At 44.5% G+C, this 22,484-nt stretch overlaps 1 protein-coding gene across 2 annotated transcripts; it reads left to right on the forward strand.

The window, feature by feature from the left end:
* Window positions 1-416: 416 nt before the first annotated feature.
* LOC139537769 (gamma-aminobutyric acid receptor subunit alpha-6-like) lies at window positions 417-21,081 on the forward strand. 2 transcript variants are annotated; one of them, XM_071339520.1, is made up of 10 exons: window positions 417-628; window positions 770-897; window positions 1,362-1,429; window positions 2,243-2,463; window positions 3,126-3,208; window positions 3,306-3,449; window positions 3,793-3,945; window positions 10,006-10,259; window positions 15,988-16,241; window positions 18,715-21,081. In XM_071339520.1, the coding sequence occupies exons 1-10, from the start codon at window positions 540-542 to the stop codon at window positions 18,725-18,727; spliced, it is 1,407 nt and encodes a 468-aa protein (XP_071195621.1). In that variant the 5' UTR covers window positions 417-539; the 3' UTR covers window positions 18,728-21,081. The 2 variants fall into 2 exon arrangements, with proteins under 2 accessions (XP_071195621.1, XP_071195622.1); XM_071339521.1 differs by lacking the exon at window positions 3,793-3,945 and having other exon boundaries at window positions 18,715-18,852.
* Window positions 21,082-22,484: the final 1,403 nt, after the last annotated feature.

Below are 22,484 nucleotides of genomic sequence, written 5' to 3' on the forward strand. Positions count from 1 at the left end.
ACAATCACATACACCATCCAAGGTGTATCTGTTTTATCTATTTTCTATTTGTTAACCCACATGCTGATGTGCAGGAGATGTGAAGGACAGCACGTGTAAACAGACTGTCTGTCACAGGTAATGGAAACAGCTAAGTTGGACATGACCAAGAACAACATGCAATAATGGAGTGATGCTGTTATCTCCTCAACTTTATTAGGAATTATGATCTGTAAAATGCTCTCCACCCCAGAAACCATCTCTGGTGCACTCTTCCAGGAGGATACTTTCCAAATCTCCAAACGGGTCCAAACTAATTCCCTGCCAAAACTATCAGTGGATTTCTTCGTTCTTATCTCCCATAATGCCTTATTCGATTATTGTCAATGTCCTCCGTGCCTGCTCTTCTTCAGTCTCTTAAAACTCTTTAGTTTTTCAACTGAGCGAGTCAGATGAGGCGCAGCCGCACTGGGGAAGTCGAGCAGGACTGGCGCAAAAGCCTTCTCGTTTTCAGACTAAGCCGTGTGATCAGCGTTTTGTATGATTTTAAATGATGGAATATGGAAATTATAACAGTTGACCACGGCTTTGTGGCTGTGGAGTGTTTACGAGGCATGGCTTTCGTTTTCAATTGTTTTTTTCTGTCCTGGTGAGTACAAGTGAACTAATTTCCCCCCGACTTTACGAGTGCTAGAATGTTGATAAATGTACACTATGCAACTTTGATGCAGTAACAAGTTGTATTGAGTAGAATAAGCCACCAGATAATGAATATGCGCTTTGTCTACAGTGTGAGCAATGTTTGGGGAAATCATGTGAAATCAACGCAAACTGAGAATATCTATTTGGATAACATCACGCGTGTATTGGATAGATTACTAGATGGATATGACAACAGACTGCGACCTGGATTTGGAGGTACAGTAATACATATTTAATACTTCTAACAGGTTGTTTGATAATGTGTGAAATTCAAGTCTACTCACGTAGTTAATCAAGTTTTCCTTTACACAGTAGTGAGGCGCCTATGTTCCAGATAGAGCATAATTCTTGGTCACTGTCCCATCGTTGGAAGCTGCTTTTAGTGTCATTAATATAACTGTCGAATTTGTGACACCGAGGGTCCAGGCAATTAATATAACACACTGACCACAGGATTTGTTTCTCACACATTGCTAAATTCCAATCCTACTAATGGATGTTATTGTGCTGACTTGTAATAGCCAACAACTACAGGTCAAGTAACTGTAAACTAGAAAAGTGATATAATTAACAATAACATCGTTTTTATCCTGTCAATATCTCACAAGCTTCCATTTTTTTTTATAGTGAAGAGTTGTGTTTATTTATGTCTTATGTCAAAACAACATTTATCTTTGTAGGTCCAGTTACTGAGGTCAAAACAGACATCTTTGTCACAAGCTTTGGTCCAGTGTCAGATGTTGAGATGGTATGTGGCCTCATTACTACTTTATCCAGTCCACTTATATAACTCAAAACTCCAGACTGTTGGCATTTATTTATAATTCAATAACACATACTTGTGTTAGTGCAGACAGGACAGTATAATTGCTTGGTGCTCCCAGTCCTAGCATGTCCGTCCACAGCCTCAAGTCATATTCCTACCAGCCTTCATTATTCTGGGCAGGATGTCATTAGTGCAGCTTAGGGATTTTAATCTGGTTGACAATCCCTGTCAGTGAGGGTCCCGAGCCGGCTGAGCGTTTGATTTCCATTACACACTATATTATATTTCACAGCATCTAAAACCCACTTCTGGTACCATGTGATCCACTAGTAGCCATCCCATAGGCAGTATAGATAAGACCAGAGCTGTAAAGATGGCCATTTGAGTTAAAAGTATTCCTGGATTGAAAAAGCCATTATCCATTGAGTTTTATTTCATTATATATGGCAGCTAAAAGCTGGATTGCATACACATCAAGAAATTCAAGAAAACAAAGTAAATCAATACTGTTGGGTTAAAATGTGGATAATTCTTGGAACCTGTAATGAAATACAGTCAGTTTGTCTTAGTGGAGAAGTTGAGAAATATGGACCTACACAGTACTTCAACAGATCAAAAACAACATGTAGGGAAGACTCTAAACTATTTCATATCATAATCCTACTTATTATTGATATTTCATTCACGTAAATGAGGTCACTGACGTACTGTAAGCTATGTACTGTACTGTACAGCAATGTCATCGTTAGCATATGAATTGATTGCTGATTTGATTTCCAAACTGCGATGTTGTAGGAGTACACTATGGATGTATTTTTCCGTCAAACGTGGATTGATGAGAGGTTGAAATTCGAGGGCCCCATCGAGATTCTGCGTCTCAACAACCTCATGGTCAGCAAGATCTGGACACCAGACACATTCTTCCGGAATGGCAAGAGGTCCATCTCTCACAACATGACCACTCCCAACAAGCTGTTCCGCATCATGCAGAACGGAACTATCCTCTACACCATGAGGTACTACTGAGTCACAGCCATCCAGGTCCAAAACAGACCTGTGTAGGACAGTAGTCTGTGTTCTACCGGACATCTATCTGAGTAACATACAAACACAGTCATGGCGATGGTTTAGCGCCCGGCATTCTCCAACCAAGTTCCTGGAGAGCTACCGTCCTGTAGCTTTTCACTCCAAACCTAATCTAGTGCACCTGATTCTAATAATTAGCTGGTTGATAAACTGAATCAGGTTAGTTACAACTGGTGTTAGAGCGAAACATACAGGACGGTAGCTCTCCAGGAACAGGGTTGGAGAGCCCTGGTTAAGTTATTTGTGCGATACAACTTACCCAGGCGTCAACTTACCCAGGCATATCTCTATCAGTATTGCTTTGTTTTCAAAAGACGGTATGGCCTGGTACGTGATCAGTTGTAGATGATCACAGGTGACCATTACTACTGGGGCGGCAGGGTAGCCTAGTGGTTAGAGTGTTGGGCTAGTAACTGAAAGGTTGCAAGTTCAAATCCCTGAGCTGACAAGGTACAAATCTGTTGTTCTACCCCTGAATAAGGCAGTGTTCCTAGGCTGTCATTGAAAATAATAATTTGTTCTTAACTGACTTGCCTAGTTAAATCAAATAAAACATAAGGTGTGAAAAATTATCTTTGCCATTCCATTGCAGATTGACTATAAATGCAGAGTGTCCCATGAGACTGATGAACTTCCCCATGGACGGCCATGCCTGTCCTCTCAAGTTTGGTAGCTGTAAGTTGTCTTTCATTGACCTCAGTCAGACAGATGGTTCCACCAGGCTATCTGGTGATTACAGAATGACTTCATTATCTTTATTTTTGCTGTCCAGATGCCTACCCCATGAGTGAAATTGTGTACACATGGAAAAAAGGACCACTGTTCTCTGTGGAAGTACCAGAAGAGTCCTCCAGCTTGCTACAGTACGATCTAATAGGACAGACAGTGTCCAGTGAGAGGTTAAAATCCAACACTGGTAAGAAAATATTAATTCACTTAACGCTTTAGTAATGCTTAAAGAAATAAGCATACCGTATGCAAATGGCTTTGAATGAAGATTTCAATCCAAGTCATTTTTTTATTTCTAAATGAAATTTTAATTTGAATCTATGCTTGTTTGGTACACATTCAAACTGCAGCATTTGACATGTGCTAGAGTATGCATGTACTGCATGTATGAGGTCTCCCTGAGAAGTTCACTGTCTCATCTGTTTTCTGTAGCACAAATCAGTTTTGTGCTCTGTGAAATGCTGATTTACCAACGTGTCTGTTCGAAACTCTCTGTGCCCACAGACAGTATTCCATTTGTTTTCTGACAGGTGAATATGTAGTCATGACTGTTCACTTCCACCTACAAAGGAAGATGGGCTTCTTCTTGATTCAGACATACATCCCCTGTATCATGACCGTGATCCTGGCTCAGGTCTCTTTTTGGATCAATAAGGAATCGGTTCCTGCACGAACTGTGTTCGGTAGGCCTCCTCCTGATCTCCACCATCACTTCATTGTCTTATCCACCATGCTTACGTTACAAAGTAACCCCTACAAGTCCCAATATAAGTTGGAGTTCCCTTAAAGTGATATTTACATTTACATTGTACATTTTAGTCATTTAGCTAGGTTGGATAACCACATAGCACTATCATAGTATGTTCATTGTTCCTCAATAGAGTATCTATCAGGGGGGGGGGGGGGGGGGGGCACGTGCAAGTGTTAGTTCACAAACAACTGTTTTTTTTCAACAATAGAGCCTCTTTAAAATAACTAAAAACTAACCTTGGATAACACAGTTTCATCACTCATAACATGATCTATTCTGTATCCATTTATGTACATTTGGTGAAGATGTTGTACTTCAGTATTAGAATGTGTTTTCTTGGCCGGACATGGTAATGGTTTGCATTATGTAGAGTGGTACTAGAGAACATAGGTAGCACAGTCACATGGTATCTCTTGTCTTCTACCTCTTATCTCTATTCCCTCCCAATTGGATCTGAATTAAACTCCTTTTCTGAAATCGGTCAAACCGGGCAGAGAGCGGGGGGATGTTGTTTACTTGAACTTGTTCTGAGGAGTTGCAGGTTCTGGTTGTTCCCATTACATCATGCTACACTTGCTTCAGCCTCTAGCCTCAGGAGCAGAGCGCTCTTAAGTTTCATTTGCCATCCTTTTGATTTTCAATTTAAATTTCCTCAGCTACATTTTTGTGTGCAGTAGTAGCGGCTGCTGGCCTTTGTAGATTATGGCTCTGTTTGGAAGCTTGTCAGCATTTTGACAAGCCCACACTGAGGAAAAAGATACCAATCATTAGTACGCGTTCAAGTTGGGCCCAATGTGAGATGCACATATGCAGAAAGTCATTAACCTCCCACATCCTGCTGCTTTCATTTGGCATGGTAGCGGGAGTAAAACGCTGTGGAGATATTGGAGTGTTTTTAGTGTGAGCATGGTGTGTCCTTTATGAGGCTGTTGCATTCAACATATTGGATTTTCCCCAAACCCATGAATGACAGGCTTTATCTTCACAGTTTACACTTTATTTTTTGGGGGCCTTAAGAAATTCTATGATTAAGAGATTGTAAATTGCTTCTGTAAATACAATGTATTTTAATGCTTTGCTGGTGACACAACCACAGAACAACAGTAATATGGGGCACAGCGAGAAGCCTGTAGCTAAATAAGTTGTGGTAATGCACTGACGTGTGCAGACGGAGAAAGAGAGAGACAGAGAGCTATGTCGAAGCACTCCATCAGGGTTAAAGCACATTAGGCATTGTTGTTGTGTGCAGCTTCGCAAGCTGGCTTTCTAAGAGCTGAAAGTCTCCAGAGCTGAAGTCTCACAGACTTAATTGAGTGGGCCTAATTTGTACCTTGCTTTTTGCCTTTAAAAGCACACGGATGCCTCAAGCTCTTCATTTCTTTCTCCTGTCTTTATCCTTCATTTCCTCCTCCTCCTCATCCTCCTCCCTCTCTCTCTCTTTCTCTCGCCTCCTCTGCTTTTTTTCCTGACACGATTTCTCCCATACCCTTCTTTCCCAGTGTGTGATCATTTAGTGCTTGAGTTTGACAATTGTTGGCAATTGTGGGGGTTTTATGGAGAGTTGGGACTGTATCTAGCTTTATGGAGAGTTGGTACTGTAGCTAGCTTTATGGAGAGTTGGTACTGTAGCTAGCTTTATGGAGAGTTGGGACTGTATCTAGCTTTATGGAGAGTTGGTACTGTAGCTAGCTTTATGGAGAGTTGGTACTGTAGCTAGCTTTATGGAGAGTTGGGACTGTAGCTAGCTTTATGGAGAGTTGGTACTGTAGCTAGCTTTATGGAGAGTTGGTACTGTAGCTAGCTTTATGGAGAGTTGGTACTGTAGCTAGCTTTATGGAGAGTTGGGACTGTATCTAGCTTTATGGAGAGTTGGTACTGTAGCTAGCTTTATGGAGCGTTGGTACTGTAGCTAGCTTTATGGAGCGTTGGTACTGTAGCTAGCTTTATGGAGAGTTGGGACTGTAGCTAGCTTTATGGAGAGTTGGTACTGTATCTAGCTTTATGGAGAGTTGGTACTGTATCTAGCTTTATGGAGAGTTGGTACTGTAGCTAGCTTTATGGAGAGTTGGTACTGTATCTAGCTTTATGGAGAGTTGGGACTGTATCTAGCTTTATGGAGAGTTGGGACTGTAGCTAGCTTTATGGAGAGTTGGGACTGTAGCTAGCTTTATGGAGAGTTGGGACTGTAGCTAGCTTTATGGAGAGTTGGTACTGTAGCTAGCTTTATGGAGAGTTGGGACTGTATCTAGCTTTATGGAGAGTTGGGACTGTATCTAGCTTTATGGAGAGTTGATACTGTAGCTAGCTTTATGGACAGTTGGTACTGTATCTAGCTTTATGGACAGTTGGGACTGTATCTAGCTTTATGGACAGTTGGGACTGTATCTAGCTTTATGGAGAGTTGGTACTGTATCTAGCTTTATGGAGAGTTGGTACTGTAGCTAGCTTTATGGGGAGTTGGAACTGTATCTAGCTTTATGGAGAGTTGGGACTGTATCTAGCTTTATGGACAGTTGGTACTGTATCTAGCTTTATGGACAGTTGGGACTGTATCTAGCTTTATGGACAGTTGGGACTGTATCTAGCTTTATGGAGAGTTGGGACTGTATCTAGCTTTATGGACAGTTGGTACTGTAGCTAGCTTTATGGACAGTTGGTACTGTAGCTAGCTTTATGGGCAGTTGGGACTGTATCTAGATTTATGGACAGTTGGTACTGTAGCTAGCTTTATGGACAGTTGGGACTGTATCTAGCTTTATGGACAGTTGGGACTGTAGCTAGCTTTATGGAGAGTTGGTACTGTATCTAGCTTTATGGAGAGTTGGGACTGTATCTAGCTTTATGGAGAGTTGGTAACTGTCTTTCAGAGCTGAAGCAGCACTTAAATGCATTGAAACATTATTACATCCACTTAAATGATCTACATGTTCCCCTGTGCAAATGAACTGTGTAAATATCAAATTGACAAGAGCATAGCAGGCCAGTGGTCAATTACCCTTTTCTTTCCAACTGTTTAAGCTTGATGAAAACGATCTCAGTGAAATTAATTCTGTACCTTGTTAATGGACCATAATAGAGCATGTCCCTTTTGTAAATTAATCATGTCTTGTAAGGGTCTTTAGTGTGAGCCCAGAGATTAAAACGTACTTTGAATACATGTGAGAGATGTATTACCGTGGTTGTATGTAACACACCTTGTATCCATGGGTCTGTTTGCATTTTGAATCTCCACAATGTTATTCATTGCTTAGATAACTGTTGTCACACTAACTGTAACAGATTCAGGCTCAACTACATTGCCTGTTGTTGCTGTTGTTGTTATTGTTGTTATTGTTGTTGTTATGCAGCCAATCAATTTCTGTAGTAGCCCTGCCTCAGATGAACCTGACCATAGTATTACTTAACACTCTCAATCAATGGCAATTCATTTGTACTCCCTCGAAACTTAACTTGCAGTGATCCACTTGAAATAAGCATCTCCATTCTGGAAAAGGTTGTACAGATTGAGGTTTGCTATCGATTTATATAAATATACTGTACAGGTGCAGTAGTTTATGAAAACTTTTGCTAGTCTAATAGTATTTGCAGTCTCTTCCCTGTGTTATGATGAGATGGTCGTGGAATTGTGAAATCTTGTACGTCTGGAGATTCCTGTCTGTGAAGTCACTTGGCAGTCCAATGAGCCTTATACCAGTAGAAAGTATTTCAGAAATGTACATTATATCAGCTGTATAGCACACTAAATTGCTTCATATAATCAGTGAACAGGACAGCTTTTCTACGTACTCTCTTCATTATCCAGGATTGGGACTTCTATTGCTCTATTTCCCTGTAAACTTGTTCCGTGTAAGCCTTTGTCAATTTCATCTGTGTCCCTCCTCATCATTATCATTACTGGCCGCTCCTGCTCATTCCAGGCCCGCTCGCCGCCCAGCCGTTATTGTCTCCCTGAGAGGAAACTACACTACCCGGGCAACTCATTCCAACCCATATCCCATTGATCACCATGTGTCTAACTCTAACCCATGCAAGTTGTGCTGCTCTGAAACCATCATCATCATCATCATCACTAAAAACAGGCCATCCCATGACCAGTAAACACGGTGGATGGTATGACAAACTTAATCTCCTCCTCTAACCTTCCTTGGCTTTTAAGGAAGTCAGAAATTCAAATGGATTTGTGTCCAAGATGTAACAGGAACAGTAAAAGTTGACCCAAAAGAAAAGTTGACCTCATTTAGATGGATAACTAGCAAATAATCTATTGATCTTGAGAGTCAGCAACCAAAACCATGGCTTAGTTTCCTCAGCTAAAGCTTAGTATTAGCATAGTTGCATGCACAAATCCAGACAAATGCTAGGATGTTTCCAAATAGCATGCCTAAGTGACCTGACTTTTAGTTGTTTTAGGAAAGCTTGTTAGGAACATACTTCATTACCACAGGCCCTTCAGATGTTGGATCTTAATTTGCTCACGCTGTTAAAAGATAACTTTTCTGCAATGCAGGAAATGTAACATTTGTCGTGTATTTGAGGTTTAAAAAGGCTTCTGAAGTTGGATTAGAAATCTCTGACTTGATTTTCCCTCACGAAAAATGTGTCAATCCCAATAAAAATGTCCATTTAATTATAATCCACATAATAATTCACATTTCCTGTTGTGGCAGGATTATTTTCCTGCTGTAGCAACCTGGCTCAAATTAAGGTCCTACATCTGTACCGCTCTTGTGTTTGCACGCAATGATGCTAAGGCTAAGCTGTGAGAGAGTAAAATAAGCCTTTTGGTTGCTGCCTCTCAGGATCAATAGATTATTTTGGGTGGACACTGTGCTACTTCCATTACACTGTATGATTCACTGTTGATAAAGTGAATAGACTTCAAATATGGGTGAACTATTGATTTGGACTTTTTAACATTTCACTGGCCATTTCACTGGCCATTTCACTGGCCATCAACTTGGTATATAAACAATGGTGACCCTCCATCCAAAGGTGGGGGCAGAAGGTATCCTAGCGGTTAGAGAGGCAAGCCAGTAACCAGAGGGTTGCCAGTTCAAACCCGGGTCTGACAGAAAACATCTGTCAAGAAATGAGCTGGCAACAGGAGGGTTGCTGGTATAGAATTCTAGATGCCATTTCCTGCTGTCGTGCCCTTGAGCAAGGTACTTAACCGTCCTCAACAACTGTTCCACAGTAGTCACATTTCGGTTGGACCTGGTGTACAAATAAAGTGATCTTAAAAGGACAGTGAGTGATACAAAGTGCTTAGCATTGAACTTGGACACAAATTAATTTCTGAATGGAAGAGCAAGTTTATTGGTTGAGTAGTGCATGTCTAGACGTGTGAACTTGTTGCCGAAGGCTAGAGATTAAACATCATGCCCAGAAATTCACCTTCTGGCGAAGTATGGCATCAATTACCATCTAAATGATCAATGGGCTCTGAGGATTTTGTGTAATGCAATACTAATCTTCATTTTGTAGGTTGGTATTGATTAAGTTGTTACAGTATCCTCAGTTACATATTAACGAGACAGTCTAATCCTATGAACTAAAGACATAAATGTTGCTCAATGTTCAGTAATGTTAGATCTCAGTCATGAGAATTACAACAGAAATAATTTAATTCTCTGAAAATGTATGATAAGGTTTAAACTATTGGGTTCATAGAAATAACAATTTTCAGGCCAGATGACTTGCTTGAATAGACCCTTAACTATTCCCCTTAAACTATTCCTTTGCATGTAAGCTCGTGTGTTCACATTACACTGCCCGCACAACAGCTCTAACGCAAACCATTGGATGGTTGACCCTCCAACCCCCTCCACTTCACTTCACTCCATGCCCTGAAAATCACCACTCAACAGGATGATGGGCTGGTACCCTGGAAACCCAGCCAGTCAACCCTGGGGCTCTGGGATGCAGACAACAAAATGGCTGCCATGTCCAGTATCTCTGTCTAACGTTTCTCTATGTGCCCTGTGTATGCCAGGCATTACCACAGTGCTAACCATGACCACACTCAGCATCAGCGCCCGCCACTCTTTGCCCAAAGTCTCTTACGCCACGGCCATGGACTGGTTCATCGCTGTGTGTTTCGCCTTCGTCTTCTCAGCCCTCATTGAGTTTGCCGCAGTCAACTACTTCTCCACGCTGCAGGCCAACCGGGAGCTCCGCAAGGCGGCCTCCATTAAGGCAGCCCAGGAGGCAGCAGAGGCCGGGAGGACCGACGGAGAGTCCTTTTCGGTAATCCACCTCCTCCCTCTCTCCTCGTTTTACACTCCTCCCCCCTTCCCTTTCCTCCCATCTCTGTGTCCCTCTCACCCCCCACTCCTAGTCTGTGACAACAAGAAGATTTGGCGAGAAGAGACAGCCAGTGGCTTCGTGAGCACAGATTATGTGAAAGGAATAGATTAAGGGAATATCCAGGCAGATCATTACAGGCTCACAAGAAGCCTAGAGGGGACAGGCAAGCCCAATGCTTTGTGCTTCTGTGGGAAAGAGACTATTATTAGGTGGCTGCACCAAATATATGAGCTAAATAGTCCAATTGAGAGGAGTTCTATCTCTCCATCTGCACCATTTTGAATTACTATCTATTTAAAATGCAGACAAATCTTAATGACCTGGATAATATGTTGTTGACTCGTTATGACTGGTTGACTGGTTGTTGACTGGATAAGATGTTGTTGACTGGTTATGACAGGTAATTGACTGGAAAAGCAGTAGTTGACTGGTTATGACTGGTTGACTGGTTGATGACTGGATAAGATGTTGTTGACTGGTTGTTGACTGGATAAGATGTTGTTAACTGGTTGTTGACTGGAAAAGCAGTAGTTGACTGGTTATGACTAGTTGACTGGTTGATGACTGGATAAGATGTTGTTGACTGGTTGTTGACTGGAAAAGCAGTAGTTGACTGGATTTGACTAGTTGACTGGTTGATGACTGGATAAGATGTTGTTGACTGGTTGTTGACTGGAAAAGCAGTAGTTGACTGGATTTGACTAGTTGACTGGTTGATGACTGGATAAGATGTTGTTGACTAGATAAGATGTTGTTGACTGGTTGTTGACTGGATAAGATGTTGTTGACTGGTTGTTGACTGGTTGTTGACTGGAAAAGCAGTAGTTGACTGGCTATGACTAGTTGACTGGTTGTTGACTGGATAAGATGTTGTTGACTGGTTGTTGACTGGTTGTTGACTGTATAAAATATTGTTTAGTGGTTGTCTGGTTGCTGACTGGATAAAATGTTAATTGAGTCTATCAGCTCTTCCTTGCTTAATGTTTATATTATACACTGATGTCAACATGCTAAAATTCCATTGTTCAAATTGGATTAAAGAGAGGACACAAGCCACATTGATAGGATAACCTGTGTATTATAACAATGTCACACCATTAATCCTGCATGTTCAATCTCACCAAAACAAAACAATGGCACCGGTATTGACATTTTATGATCTCTAGATATATTATGGCAGCATGCAAAACAATGTAATACGCACTGCATAAGAATCTGCTCTGATTCTGAGAGCCAGCAGAGAATTTGAGCCTGCTGTCGTTTCAGAAATAGCTGCAGTATTAAAGCCACATGCTCCCTGCGTGATTTCTCACCTCCGTCAGACGCGCACAGCATTCAGCAGCTGACATTTTCAGCTCCAACCTGGTCTGTGATGGAAGCCAGTGAAATTATGGCCCCCGCTCCACCCCACACCACCCCTACCAACCCTCCCTCTGTCCCTGTTACCCACTCCACCCCTACCAACCCTCCCTATGTCCCTGTTACCCACACCACCCCTACCAACCCTCCCTCTGTCCCTGTTACCCACACCATCCCTCCCAACCCTCCCTCTGTCCCTGTTACCCACACCACCCCTACCAACCCTCCCTATGTCCCTGTTACCCACACCACCCCTACCAACCCTCCCTCTGTCCCTGTTACCCACACCATCCCTCCCAACCCTCCCTCTGTCCCTGTTACCCACTCCACCCCTACCAACCCTCCCTCTGTCCCTGTTACCCACACCACCCCTACCAACCCTCCCTCTGTCCCTGTTACCCACACCATCCCTCCCAACCCTCCCTCTGTCCCTGTTACCCACTCCACCCACTCCACCCCTACCAACCCTCCCTCTGTCCCTGTTACCCACACCACCCCTACCAACCATCCCTCTGTCCCTGCTACCCACACCATCCCTCCCAACCCTCCCTCTGTCCCTGTTACCCACACCACCCCTACCAACCCTCCCTCTGTCCCTGTTACCCACACCACCCCTACCAACCCTCCCTCTGTCCCTGTTACCCACACCACCCCTACCAACCCTCCCTATGTCCCTGTTACCCACACCATCCCTACCAACCCTCCCTCTGTCCCTGTTACCCACACCATCCCTCCCAACCCTCCCTCTGTCCCTGTTACCCACTCCACCCCTACCAACCCTCCCTCTGTCCCTGTTACCCACACCACCCCTACCAACCCTCCCTCTGTCCCTGTTACCCACACCATCCCTCAAAACCCTCCCTCTGTCCCTGTTACCCACACCACCCCTACCAACCCTCCCTCTGTCCCTGCTACCCACTCCACCCCTACCAACCCTCCCTCTGTCCCTGTTACCCACACCACCCCTACCAACCACCCCTACCAACCCTCCCTCTGTCCCTGTTACCCACACCACCCCTACCAACCCTCCCTCTGTCCCTGCTACCCATTCCACCCCTACCAACCCTCCCTCTGTCCCTGTTACCCACACCAACCCTCCCTCTGTCCCTGTTACCCACTCCACCCCTACCAACCCTCCCTCTGTCCCTGTTACCCACACCACCCCTACCAACCCTCCCTCTGTCCCTGTTACCCACTCCACCCCTACCAACCACCCCTACCAACCCTCCCTCTGTCCCTGTTACCCACACCACCCCTACCAACCCTCCCTATGTCCCTGTTACCCATTCCACCCCTACCAACCCTCCCTCTGTCCCTGTTACCCACACCAACCCTCCCTCTGTCCCTGTTACCCACTCCACCCCTACCAACCCTCACTATGTCCCTGCTACCCACACCACCCCTACCAACCCTCCCTCTGTCCCTGTTACCCACACCACCCCTACCAACCACCCCTACCAACCATCCCTTTGTCCCTGCTACCCACACCACCCCTACCAACCCTCCCTCTGTCCCTGTTACCCACTCCACTCCACCCCTACCAACCCTCCCTCTGTCCCTGTTACCCACACCACCCCTACCAACCCTCCCTCTGTCCCTGTTACCCACACCACCCCTACCAACCACCCCTACCAACCATCCCTTTGTCCCTGCTACCCACACCACCCCTACCAACCCTCCCTCTGTCCCTGTTACCTACACCACCCCTACCACCCCTCCCTTTGTCCCTGTTACCCACACCACCCCTACCAACCCTCCCTCTGTCCCTGTTACCGACACCACCCCTACCAACCCTCCCTCTGTCCCTGTTACCCACTCCACCCCAACCAACCCTCCCTCTGTCCCTGTTACCCACTCCACCCCAACCAACCCTCCCTCTGTCCCTGTTACCGACACCACCCCTACCAACCCTCCCTCTGTCCCTGTTACCCACTCCACCCCAACCAACCCTCCCTCTGTCCCTGTTACCCACTCCACCCCAACCAACCCTCCCTCTGTCCCTGTTACCCACTCCACCCCAACCAACCCTCCCTCTGTCCCTGTTACCCACACCACCCCTACCAACCCTCCCTCTGTCCCTGTTACCCACTCCACCCCAACCAACCCTCCCTATGTCCCTGTTACCCACACCACCCCTACCAACCCTCCCTCTGTCCCTGTTACCCACACCACCCCTACCAACCCTCCCTCTGTCCCTGTTACCCACACCACCCCTACCAACCCTCCCTATGTCCCTGCTACCCACTCCACCCCTACCAACCCTCCCTCTGTCCCTGTTACCCACACCACCCCTACCAACCCTCCCTGTGTCCCTGCTACCCACTCCACCCCTACCAACCCTCCCTCTGTCCCTGTTACCCACACCACCCCTACCAACCCTCCCTGTGTCCCTGCTACCCACACCCCCCCTACTAACCATCCCTTTGTCCCTGCTACCCACACCACCCCTACCAACCATCCATTTGTCCCTGCTACCCACACCACCCCTACCAACCATCCCTTTGTCCCTGCTACCCACACCACCCCTACCAACCCTCCCTTTGTCCCTGCTACCCACACCCCCCCTACCAACCCTCCCTTTGTCCCTGCTACCCACACCCCCCCTACCAACCATCCATTTGTCCCTGCTACCCACACCACCCCTACCAACCATCCATTTGTCCCTGCTACCCACACCACCCCTACCAACCATCCCTTTGTCCCTGCTACCCACACCCCCCCTACCAACCATCCCTTTGTCCCTGCTACCCACACCCCCCCCTACCAACCATCCATTTGTCCCTGCTACCCACACCACCCCTACCAACCATCCCTTTGTCCCTGTTACCCACACCACCCCTACCACCCCTCCCTTTGTCCCTGCTACCCACACCACCCCTACCAACCATCCCTTTGTCCCTGCTACCCACACCATCCCTACCAACCATCCCTTTGTCCCTGCTACCCACACCATCCCTACCAACCCTCCCTTGTCCCTGCTACCCACACCACCCCTACCACCCCTCCCTTTGTCCCTGCTACCCACACCACCCCTACCAACCATCCCTTTGTCCCTGCTACCCACACTATCCCTACCAACCCTCCCTTTGTCCCTGCTACCCACACCACCCCTACCAACCCTCCCTTTGTCCCAGCTACCCACACCACCCCTACCAACCCTCCCTTTGTCCCAGCTACCCACACCACCCCTACCAACCCTCCCTTTGTCCCAGCTATCCACACCACCCCTACCACCCCTCCCTTTGTCCCTGCTACCCACACCACCCCTACCAACCATCCCTTTGTCCCTGCTACCCACACCACCCCTACCAACCCTCCCTCTGTCCCTGTTACCCACACCACCCCTACCAACCCTCCCTATGTCCCTGCTACCCACACCACCCCTACCAACCCTCCCTATGTCCCTGCTACCCACACCATCCCTCCCAATCCTTCCCCAGTCCCTGCTTCCCACTCCACCCTTTCCAACCCTGCCTCAGTTCCTGCTCCATACACTCTGCTGAACTTAACTTGCCATGCATCTTATATACACTGAGTGTACAAAGCATTAAGAACACCTTCCTAATATTGAGTTGCACCCCCCATTGCCCTCAGAACAGCCTCAATTAGTCGGGGCATGGACTCTACAAGGCATAAAAAACATTCCACCGGGATGCTGGCCCATTTTGACTCCAATGCTTCCCACAGTTGTGTCAAGTTGGATGGATGTCCTTTGGGTGGTGGACCATTCTTGATACACACGTGAAACTGTTGAACGTGAAAAACCCAGCAGCGTTGCAGTTCTTGACACAAACCGGTGAGCCTGGCACCAACTGCGATACCTCATTCAAAGGCACTTAAATATTTTGTCTTTCACTCTCTGAATTGCACACACACAATCCATGTTTCAATTGTCTGAAAGCTTAAAAATCCTTCTTTAACCTGTCGCCTCCCCTTCATCTAAACTGATTGAGGTGGATTTAACAAGTCACATCAATAAGGGATCATAGCTTTCACCTGGATTAACCTGGTCAGTCTGTCATGGAAAGAGCAGGTGTTCCTAATGTTTTGTACACTCAATGTATAATGTTCTATTGATGAATTAATCAATGACTCTATCTTTTATGATTTTTGTGCATATAACATACGACTCTGTGTTGTTATGGGAAATGGATTCAATTACAACTGTGTTTTATCAAAATTAAACACAACTGATTTCCTATTTTATTCATCTTAATTGCCAATGACTTACTGACGTTCTGGTCATAGATTTACTATAGATTCTCTCACTCACCCCCTCCACCGATCTTTGTTTTGGTGTACTATACAGGATGCCAGCAGTATGCTGAAGAAGAGGTTAAACTCCACGCCTCACTTTGAGAGGCCAGCGGAGGTGTTCCCTAACCCTCCAGTGAATGCCCAGGCCTTCCTCCAGCAAGGCTCAGCCGTGCCGTCCAACAACTTACTGACGGGCACCAGCATCATAGACAAGTACTCGCGCATCCTCTTCCCTCTGTCGTTCGGGGCCTTCAACCTGGTCTACTGGATCGTCTATCTCACTAAGGACACCATGGAGATGACAAGGTAAAGCATGGCTCTTGCAACGCCAGGGTTGTGGGTTCGATTCCCACGGGGAACCAACACTGAGAAGAAAAAAAAGTATGTTTGTGTTGGATCGAGATCAAGTTGGTTGTTCTCATCCTCATAGACGTTCAATAGCCAATGGGAGATCATGAATTATGGAAGAGTGGCAGGTTCAGATCTAATTGATATATGCAGTTTCTCACAGCCGTTACTCATACACACAGGCACTCCCACTTCTTATGTGACACCTGAAGCTTTCAGCCCACAACACTGTGAACATTCCGTATGGAGTGATATTGGCATCGCATAGAATCCAGCTTCCTCGTTGCTTCTGAGAGTGCTTTGTCAAACACAGATTCCTGGGTCAGAGATTGCTTTTCTACTTAAGTAGGAAGGATTAAGACACCTTCCGCTCATCTCTCTTTTCACCTAACAGCATCCGATTGATCATTGAATGCTACACACCACAGGCCGCCAAGGTAGAGGGCTGCTTTAAAGACACAACAGTTGCCTCATGTCAAGGCAAATGGATTGAAATGAATGTGCTTTTGCGTTTATGAATAGTGGGACTACTGTACACTGATTGAGGAAATGGCTCCAGTATTGTACATGTGGAGTGTGTGTTGAGTAAAGGTGTGTTATGCATATCTTCTTTATTCCTAATGCATCAAACATGGGATTCTGAGAGGTTGACACTTGACAGGATGGAGTAGCGTAGCATGTGCAGCGCTACCGTTACACCACACACACAGAGGGCTTTAGAACAGCAGTGGCTCGACACCAGCCATTAACTTGGATCTTCTTTTGCTTTACTGATAGCCTACCAGGTTTGTATGTGTGTGTTTTCTCACTTAATATAAACGTAAGGTGCCTCAGGCCGATTACATGACAGTGATAAGAGCTGACTACACTCTTAGAAAAAAAGGGTTCTAAAAGGGTTCTTCGGCTGTCCCCATAGGAGAACCCGTTTTTGTTCCATGTAGAATCTCCTGTAGAAAGAGTTCTACATGGAACTCAAAATGGTTCTACCTGCAACCAAAAAGGGTTCTTCAAAGGGTTCTCCTATAAGGACAGCCGAAGAACCCTTTAAGATTCTAGATAGCACCTTTTTTCTAAGTGTGTAGGGTTTGTTGCTGACTGTTGCTATTCATTGATATGGACTATAAGTGACCAAGCAGTTAGCTACATACGCAGCGGGCAGCGTAGTGAAAGCCTAGGCGCTCGAAAGCACTGTGATCAAAAATAGAACAACAACCAGTGGAGGAGCCATTGAAGTGAGGCTCTCAGGATATATGGATAGTATGTATGGTTCATTCTCCAAGTGCAAGCCATTGTCAGCTTTCAACTTCCTTGTTTATACAACCGCATTACACTGTATAGTTTTCCATGTGCTACCTCCCACCAACCTGACCTCTGGCTCTGGGAGCTGTACATTCATCCTAACCCACATGTCATTCGCATTTCTTGAAAGCCCCCTTTTTCATTTATGGGAAATAAATATATTTTTCTGATGACGCCAGCCACTTAATTTAATGCAGTTATCACATTATCAGTGCATTCCTCCTCGTAGCCTCACGTTTGTTAGACAAGTCCCTCTTAAGAGGAACAGGGAGAAAGGCTCTTTAGAGGAGCAGAGCCACAGGACACGTTGGTATAAATAAATAGGATTGGGTCTTGCTATGTGTCCCCTCCTCTTTATTGCCCACTGGAGTACCAGACTTGAAAAACAGCTCTCTCCTTGTCTCTCATAAATCAAAACACTAAATGTCATTTTTAACTCAATTCCTATTTTCCAGCACAGACCATTGCCATAACTTTGGTGTAATGATCATTCAATCACTGCATTTTAGGCAGAGAATATAGGGGGCCAGTAAAACTGTTGTCCATAAAGAGCAATAGAGTTGTGTTTATGATTACATTTAAGACATCACACCAGCGTCCATGCACACTACCATAGGGAACAGATATTCCTGATGACAATAAACCCAGTACTACACTGTTCAGGAAGGCTGTGCTCACAATAATCCCCTGGTTTGACACATAGACGGAGGAGGCGTAGGTGTGAAATAGCTGGCAGAGTGTCCCAGGGAAGAAATTATAGAGGCGGACTAGTTTCGCAAGGTCTTTGTCGACAGCCCATGAGCAAGGGATTGATTCAAATATACGCAGGCCCCTGCATGCCAACCCTGGGAGGGGAATGAAATTAGAACCCCTTTAGTGTGCCAGTTCACACTGCTGGTTGGCTGCTGGGCCATGTTAATACACACTCCATCTTCCTCCTGCGTTAACAAGATGAAAGCAGAGCTTTATTTGTTTTCAAAATGCGTCACATGTTGCCCCCGCACATTCCCAACCCCCTCAGTACACCCTCTACTACACACAGCAGTGTCTCTGTTCACTTGATGTGACTGTAGTTATAACCTCTCTGTTTTTTTCACATTCTCTTCTTGTCTTTCCTGTTTTTCTGTTACAGGGACAGCGTGTGAGCCACCTGCAGGAGTGAGCCCCCTCACTGATCACACACACACACACACACACACACACACACACACACACACACACACACACACACACACACACACACACACACACACACACACACACACACACACACACAATTGTTATCTTTATGCTGCCTCCATACATCCTTTCAGTGTGTGAGGATTTGAAGGGCTTTGCCAACTCTTGACCTGGGAGCTCATGTTCACTCATAGCTTGGTCTCTCAGTCTATTTAAGAAAGGTATTCAATCTCTTTTTCTCTCGCACATCCCTCTGTGTCTTCCCCCCCCTGAAGAGACAATGTGCATTTGTACTTCTCTTCCATGTGTAATGCCCTTTCCCTGTCGCTGCCTGAATCAGTGGGTCTTTCCAAGAAGTAGCTGAGTGTCTGCCACAGGTCTGGAGGCAGTGGAGGCTCTTTGTCTGTATAAAACGACACACGGCTTGGCACCGTCTACCCTGGACAGTACTGGAACACACCTGAGGGGAGTCATGTGTGCTGACTGACTGACTGACTCTCTCCTCCCAATTTCAACATCGCCATCTTTCTCTATTTTTCGGTTCATTGGTTTATATTCACTCCTCTCATGGAACATTTCTTCAAAGGGTTCTTATTGGTTCCTCAACAATATTCCCTCAAAAATGTTTAGGCACTGAGCAAATTTCAGGTCTGCTGAGCGCAAAATTGAACATTGTGAGAATTCTGTGCAATTTCCAGCACGCGTTTACTAAGTGAACACTGAGGCTGTACCCACTTTAAGTTAACATTTTAACAGTGGCCAAATAGGCTACTGTGGCTATTTGATCATAATGTAGACCTACCAGGTTGGCCTACCATCAAAAACAATGGAGAACATACATCCCATAATATTGTAACATGGAAATAGCTGTTCTATCGTTTAGCCTACAGTAGCAGCCAATTTGTGGTGTTCAATGTAGGCCTACATTCCATGAGACTTTTGAAAAAACATGCAAGGCTTGACATTAACCTGTCTATCCACTTGACCTTCAGACAAGGAGGTGACTGAAAATGTTGTTCTGTTGTTTGTTGCAAAAATCCACTACAAAATAAATTGCATTATTATTCCCATACCATTATTACAGAGAATCAGATAAATTATGCTACCCTCTGCCTATTGGCTACTTAGCTTATTCAAGCCTGTCTCAAAATACAACACTGCCCCTTTAAGACAAAAAAAAGCTCTTTACCTGACTCGCTTTTCAAAGATGATCTTTGTGCTCTTGTAGGAAACAATCATTCCCCTATTGCTGACTACAAATTATCTATAACTGGTATAATAACTCACTAACTAGCAAGGATATGAACAAAATGTGCACGTGGCTACATGCAGCTCTTGCTTTGATCTCAAAACAAGCTCATCTACTCACGACTGCTCATGCTGTTAACATAGTCCAGTTCAACGTAAATGGCACAGATCCATTTATGGCAATGGTTTATTTGCATATAGGCCTACTGCAGCTCTGTTTGGTTATGCTGCACTGGTCTGTGTAGTTCATTTGGTTTCGGTATGTTGCATTGAAAGTGGCTAATATTGCATTGATTCGATCACAATTGCCACAGTAAAGGGAAACAATAGTGTTAACTAACAGAGAAAACTCTAGAAAGTTGAGTGAAGTTCAATCTCGTTCTTCTCTCTGTGGGCTGATATTTCTTCTTCCTCACATATAGTTTAATATTCACAGTTAGACACACACACACAGTAGAAATACAAGACACACACACACACACACACAAAAAAACACAAACACTCATTCACAAACACTCGCACAACCACACACATACACACTCGCACAACCAAACACACACACTGTCTTGGAAGACATTAAAATCATTGGCCTCTCCACACAGGTCATAGAGCCATCACAGGGCCTGCATTTGTTGGCATCCACCACCTCAAACTAAACCCTGGACTTTAAGGCATTCACAATCTTCTTTCCTTGCTAACTTTCCTTGGCTATATTTGGCGTATCGAATAATACACATATAGTTCCCTGGCAACAGCCTGCCTCTCAATCTATGGATGTATTCTTTAATGTCAGTGCTGTGCTGTTTGTGTTCATGTTTTCCCTTTTTCTACTTTTATGTAATTGCATCTGTCATGATTGGACTGGGAAGGATGCTAAAGTGGTTTGTGGTTGGCAATTATTCATTAAATGGCAGCTTTACATTTAATTTATAACTGAATCCCCTCATAAGGAATTATGCAAAATGCATTAATAAATTAGCTACTTTCTGGATTTACATATGATTATGCACCATTTCCAATTAAAATAAAGAAGTAAACCATTAAATCCACACGGTAGCGCCATCTAAATATATCCAACATTGATATGTGTGTGTTTATTGGTTATTCATGACTGTGTCGTTCCACTGGTTGCCTCCCTCAGCAAAACATATTGCAGCTTATCAACACACTTCACCATCACAACACTATCAAGCATCTCTTTCACTGTTTCATAAAGTCTATAAATAGTCCTCCAGTATTTTTTATGTCCCCCTCCCAATATTGTGAGAACTTTTGCTAAGAAAAAGTAGAAGGACTGCCTCTGTAGCTCAGTTGGTAGAGCATGGTGCTTGCAAAGCCAGGATAATGGGCAGACCACTCATACATAAAATGTATGCACGCATGACTGTAAGTCGCTTTGGATAAAAGCGTTTTCTAATTGGCTTATATTATATTATTATTAAATTGAACCCTCCTCTTCTTTTGATGTGGAGTCTGGAGAGACAGGACACTTCAGCAGTGACTACACTGGAAGGCCCTGGAAGGGACTCCTTGACATTAGACTGGCTGAATCTTAACAAAGCCCTATTGAAAGGGCTATTCAGTTGAATGAAACGAGAAGGGGGGGGCTGTATCAATGACCTTATTGATTTCCCTCAACCTGCCTGATCATCTTCAACTCACTGGTCTCTATGGGGGACCAGCACTAGCATGACCTGTGACCCTTTAGTGTCCTCCTTAGGAGTTTGTGGGGGTTGTGGGGGTTGTGAGTGTCGAAGACCATGACAACATTATATTTCACTAAAGACATGGGTTACATTGATTTCTAACCAGTATTATTTGCTCGTTTTTTATTCACAGGCTAAGAAAAGTGTGAATATGAAGCAGTTTTATCGCAAACACTGCTATTTGTGTATATTTGTGAATATTTCATGATCAATGTATTTATAGACTTATATTTTTATTTCTTGGGAACCCTGCTTGACGGCTATTATCTTAATTATTTGTACTGATCAGGGCTGAGTTTCCCATAAACATCGTAGCACTAAGATCGTCTTTTGTTCATTTAGTTTCAATGGAATTAAGATGCCATACGATGCTTTTTGGAAACCCAGCCCTTAAATGTATTGCAGCATTTGTATATAATGATATTTTAGCAAATTATTTTGTGCACACACATTATATTCTCTATTCTGCACATTGAAATCCATTTTTTTTTTATTATTGCCATAGAAAACAATATTTTGGTGTTTAGACGTTCTGTAGTTTTATTAACAATCTCCACATAAATACCTTCCCTCAGGATTGTGCAAATATTATCATGTTTAATAAATCCAAATGATGTATGTGTGTTTCTTTCCTTGTAAAATGCACAACCCGCAATTCAAAACACTATGTATTCCCTTTCAAGCAATCAGATAGCAATGTTTGTGTAGTTGTTTATGGGTAATATGGCAAACCCAAAATATGTTCCTTCAGCTCTTTTTAGTAAGCCCT

The sequence above is a fragment of the Salvelinus alpinus genome, chromosome 13 (assembly GCF_045679555.1).
Source record: "Salvelinus alpinus chromosome 13, SLU_Salpinus.1, whole genome shotgun sequence".
NCBI lineage: Eukaryota > Metazoa > Chordata > Actinopteri > Salmoniformes > Salmonidae > Salvelinus > Salvelinus alpinus.

Excerpts from the sequence above, each read along its gene's own strand:
- LOC139537769 (XM_071339520.1), top strand. The coding sequence starts at position 540 with ATGGAAATTATAACAGTTGACCACGGCTTTGTGGCTGTGGAGTGTTTA. Across the intron at positions 629-769 it reads AATTGTTTTTTTCTGTCCTG|TGTGAGCAATGTTTGGGGAA; the intron begins GTGAGTACAAGT and ends CTTTGTCTACAG. Across the intron at positions 3,946-10,005 it reads TCCTGCACGAACTGTGTTCG|GCATTACCACAGTGCTAACC; the intron begins GTAGGCCTCCTC and ends TGTGTATGCCAG.